At 33.2% G+C, this 5,326-nt stretch overlaps 1 protein-coding gene across 1 annotated transcript; it reads left to right on the top strand.

Annotated features, from left to right (window-relative positions):
- Positions 1 to 1,968: 1,968 nt before the first annotated feature.
- LOC134244648 (uncharacterized) lies at positions 1,969 to 4,714 on the top strand (the record flags this gene model as incomplete). Its single annotated transcript, XM_062726902.1, has 3 exons — positions 1,969 to 2,040; positions 4,265 to 4,402; positions 4,592 to 4,714. Coding segments are annotated over exons 1-3 (316 nt in total), but the record flags the coding sequence as incomplete, so codon positions are not given.
- Positions 4,715 to 5,326: the final 612 nt, after the last annotated feature.

Raw genomic sequence — 5,326 nt, 5'->3', positions numbered from 1 at the left:
CTCTTCACTATTTGTATCTAAATTGTGTTTTAATGACATCTCCCTTTACCGGTAGCAAACTTTTTCTTCATGGAAGTATATTTAAGTTTTTTGAAAATTTGACATATTTTACAGTTTAACTTTATTAAACGTACATGACAAGTAATTAAGTGTTGTCTAGATTTCAATTAGTAATATTTAATTATTACAATTGAGATTTTATGCTTACTTTCGTTTTCCTCAATATTAAACTTTTTGCATGTTTATCAACGAGATGGATGGATACTTTACAGAGAAAACAAGATGTGTTTGTGAGACACTGATGCCCCCGTATGGCAGCTTATGACGAGGTTTGGATTCTGAAAATGCAAGTCAAATTCCAAAGCTCAAGGTAAAAAATGTTGGTACCCAAAGGAAGGTCTTGTTACACATGTGAAGTATGAAAGCCCTAGCTCCATATGTTCAAAAGTTATGCAAAGGTTAAAGTATGGTAATTTTTTGTAAAAGTAGGTCAAACTCCAAGGTCAAAATGTCAAATTTGGTGGTACCAAAAGAAAGGTCTTGTCACAGGGAATACACGAAATGTGAAAGTCATAGCCCCACCCACTCAATAATTATGGCATAGGTTTCAGTTGACAACAGACAGACAGAAAAACAAACAGACGTACAGACCGACAGGACAAAAACAATCCTGGGATCTTTAGATCCGGGGGCATAAAAATTATTATAATGTCCTTATACATTGACAGGATGTAAATTTATACAATGTATACAAGTAACGGATTTAAATATGATAATCATGAATTGACCACCTGTGCCAGCATGTACCTCGTGCAATATCCGTTATCTGTCTTCACCTGTGCCTAGCTAGTGTAATTATGTAATATTCGTTATTTTCTCCTCTTGTGTCTAGCTAGGCAATATCCGTTGCAGAAAAGTACCAAAAGTAAATTAACACATATACAAGAAATTCATATAAATTAATAAAATCATCAATCCCCCCGAAATTAGAAATTTGATAATTTATCAAAAATTTTATCAAAAGTAAATGACGATCCTAAAAAATTCTGTCAATATTTTTGAAGATTTCTTTACCTATAATATTGCAGACATATAGATTCCCAATGATGGCTTAAAATGAGTCTTTTTTAACATTGATTTTGCAGAGGTCATTTTTTGAAATTAAAAATATTAAAAGAATGCTAGAACATTATTATCATTTATTTCTAATCTTGAATAGTTGTGGGCCAAGAAAAAAGGTAATGACATTTCCCTTTTTTAATCATACATATGCCACAAAGAAAAAAAAATCATAAATTGAGGACTCTAAGTAAAACAATATTTTTTCCTATTATTTACCTTTAAAAAAAGTTCAATCACGCAACGTAATGAGCAAACTCTTGTTATAAAGTAAAATTAATGGGAAGTTGTAAATTCCCAGTTAAACTAATTATCATGCATCCTGGTTATCAACAAACAAATGCAAACTGTTTTACAATATTTAAATTACACACTGTCAGCATATTATTTAATCGAGTTACAAATTCGATTTTTTTTTCACGCTGAAACTTTATATATTAAATAAATGAAAATTAATTTTTGCCAGATCTTGGTGAAAATACTTGGGTAAGTGCTATGTATTTTTCATCGTTTATCTTTGTCTATCTTCAAAGTTCTTGCTTATTTCTCTTTCTTGTTCTATTAGATATTATATTCCTAGAAATGTTTAATACAAGGTACAGGTATTTATCAAATGAAGTTTATTTCTTTGTTTAAATTTCTTTTGGTTATTTAAAAAACTGTAAATTTTGTATCTACCGTCACCCGGTTAATTCAATTTACAAAATGACATTTTACTAAAACGGTAACATTACTTATATACACAGTACACGTACATCAAAATCTTACATTTGATTTTGAAAAATGTTATTTACCAGTTTATTATAATTTGTTGTTTCAATAAAAATGTATTATGAAATTTTCATTTAAGAAAAGAACACCGAAAGATGTCAATAATAGCTATTACAGTCATTTTCTCTCTGGCTGCTCCAACTTTACAAGGTACGTACAAATACTCGTACATTGTTTCTTAATGATCAAAATGTGTCCGTTGTCTGTCGTCGTAAACGTTTCATATTTTCATTTTATTCTCAAGAACAACTCGGCCAATTTCAGCCAAACTTGCCATAAAGTATCCTTGGGTGAGGGGGATTCATGCTTGTTCAAATGAAGGGCCAAACACTATATATTCCAAGGGGAAATATTTATGATTAAATAAAAAATTAATGGAATCTTCAAAAAATATTCTTCTCAAAAACTAACGGGCCAAGTAAGATGAAACTTAGGTGGAATCATCCTAATTTTGTGAAGATTGAAAGTTGATCAAATGGTGGCCCCTGGGATTTAGTATGGTGCCACAATGGACGATCCAAGTTTTACATAGGGAAAATCAATGGGCCAGGAAGATAAAAATTGTGCATAAAAGTTTTCTCAAATCATGACCCCAGGGGAAGAGAGTGTGGCCAGATTGGGTTATCAAAGTATTACACTTAAATATTTACATTTCCAATGTCTTTGTCCGAGATAAAATTACCAATTGTAAATGTAATTTATTTCCTCATGAATGTTTTGGCGCGGTTCCAAAAAAACCACGTGTAGGTCGGGACAACACCTAGAGAGAAGCAGGCTTGGAGCCCGTGGATTGGCGGAATCAAAGCATGTAAATATAAGGAATAACTGTCTTATTTTTCGAATTCATGAAGATGATAAATGGATTGGCTTGTGTGATAATTTTATGCATAAACGCCTTCGGCGTTTATGCAAATTATCACACAAGCCAATCCATTGATCACTTCATGAATTCGAAAAATAAGACAGTTATTCCTTAAATATATAGACTAAGGAAAAATCTTTAAAACATCTCGAGAACAGCAAAGCCAGAATCGGTGATATTGATTTAGAAGCATCCATAGGTAAATTCAAGTTTGACGCCCGGGGGTATAGGATGGGGCCATCAAAATCAAAATTTTACATAGAATTGTATAGGGAAAAATCTTTTTAAATCTTCTTCTCAAGAACAGCAAAGCCATGATTGGTGATATTTATATGGAAGAATCTTCATGTAGTGTAGCTTGTTCAATTCATGAGTGTAGAAGGGAGGTTGGGGGGGGGGGGGGTAGAGATGTGTCACGATGGGAAATCGATTTTTCTACAAGATTAAATGTAGGATTGATTGATTATATACTGTTTAACGTCCCTCTCCAGAATATTTCACTGATATGGAGACGTCACCATTGCCGGTGAAGGGCTGCAAATTAAGGCCTATGCTCGGCACTCAGGGCCTTTGAGCAGGGAGGGATCTTTATCGTGCCACACCTGCTGTGACACGGGGCCTCGGTTTATACGGTCTCATCCGAAGGACCGCCCCATTTAGTCGCCTTTTACGACAAGCAAGGGGGTACTAAGGACCTATTCTAACCCGGATCCCCACGGGGTCTAAATGTAGGAAATAATCTTTGAAAAACTTCTTTTCAAGAACATAGCTTGACAATAACAATATTATGTGCTAAATTGATTAAGAGGCATCATTAAAAAATCAAGACCCCCCACCCCACCCCAGTAGACTTTTCAATGCTGAACTGTTTTGTGCTTTTTCCTAGCTCATGTGCTTAGGTGAGCGATGTGGTCCATGGACCTCATGTTTTCAAAGGTGCCAATTGAATATATCATTGAATCATTGAATATATTTTTTTTATTTGAAATTGCCATTCTTCAGTCCTCCATATTTTGACATTGTAAAAAAGCAAGTTTATAAGGTCATTTTAAGTGATTCTGTTGGAATTCTTTTGACCATGCATATTGCAGTTTAATAATTTAACTTATCACAATGTTACTTTATAGCTCACCTGAGCTGAAAGGTATAGTGAGCTTTTCTGATCACATTTTGTCCGTTGTTCGTCTGTCCGTTCCTATGTTTTAAAATTTTTATTATTTTATGTATGTGGCAATATACCATTATCTTCTCCATATTAGTTTTTCTCCCAGTTGATTGATATGCAAGAGCAGGCTCTACATACATTTGACATAATGTATTAAAATTCTAAGACTTTATTTAACATTTTCGATATTCGAATTGTTATATGTTACACCGACTCTGTTATACTATTTCTTCAATACTTAGAATTTTCAAATTTCAGATTCAATTTGTGCATTAGTGGCACATAAGAGAGAGAGAGAGAGATGTTTTAATTGAAAGAACTTATCCAATATTTAAAAATATCGTTAGTTAGTTGGCCTCAAGGGACGTATACCCTGGTAAAACCAAAATCTGGATGTCCCACGGGCTGGCTGGAGGGGTGGAGACTCCAGGACAATGAGGACAGTCGCAATAGAAATTTCATCACACCAGGGCACCATTTTGAAGGTAAGATCAATCATTCGATATTAGACGGAATTAATTTTCTGAAACCAATTTTGTATTTCATTTATATACATGTACAGGTACCTCAAGGAGACATATTAAATAAATTGACATGCAAAACATTTTCAAGTTGGTGAAATTCAGCATGTTGAAAGATGGAGAAAAAACATTTGAATTTTAATTTTATTTCAGGGAGGTTTGATAAAAATATGCGATTTTACTATTGTACCCGGAATCCGAACCAATTCAGCAACAGGCAATATTGGCCCAACGGAAACTTCTGCATCCTGAAACATGGGCCTTCGTGTCCAAGAAGTAAGTTCTTGTCATATAAAGCTTAAAAATTTGATCAACCTTGTAGGATGATTATGTACATAAAATGCATATAAAACTGCCCGTTGCCAACCCCAGTGTTAAATCAAAATATGAATTAGGAAGAGCAAGATGCGATAAGGGTGCTAACTCCACCCCAACCCCCCAACCCCCACTCCAAAAAAAAAAAAAAAAGAAGGAAGAAAATTTAAGTAAAAACATTTATTTTTAATAAGTAAATTTTTTACATCGAGGAAGATCACAGAATTCAATTTTGAATCAAAATTTTAAAATTTTAATATTATATTAAGTACAACTTTAATCAAATCATGTGTTGTATTGTTGTAATTTGATGTTGAGAAAATATCTATATGCAAAGTATTTAAACACATTTTCAGACTTTTTTATTTGAATTTCTCTAAGTGAAGGAAGTGTTAATATTGGGATGACAAAATTTCCGAAATTTAAAAGGACAAGTCAAAAATGACAATTAATCGCATACATGCAATAAACACTTACATTTAATCACCAAAAATGTAAAAACACTAATTCAGTTCTCTTTTCTTCATTAAAACAAGTACTCTCGCTTCGAATTTTCAAATCAAAAAGGCGGTT

The sequence above is a fragment of the Saccostrea cucullata genome, unplaced genomic scaffold (genome assembly GCF_032062105.1).
Source record: "Saccostrea cucullata isolate Sc308-1 unplaced genomic scaffold, CSIRO_AGI_Scuc_v1 ctg21361, whole genome shotgun sequence".
Taxonomy (NCBI): domain Eukaryota; kingdom Metazoa; phylum Mollusca; class Bivalvia; order Ostreida; family Ostreidae; genus Saccostrea; species Saccostrea cuccullata.
This window is presented reverse-complemented; position numbering and strand designations above follow the sequence as displayed.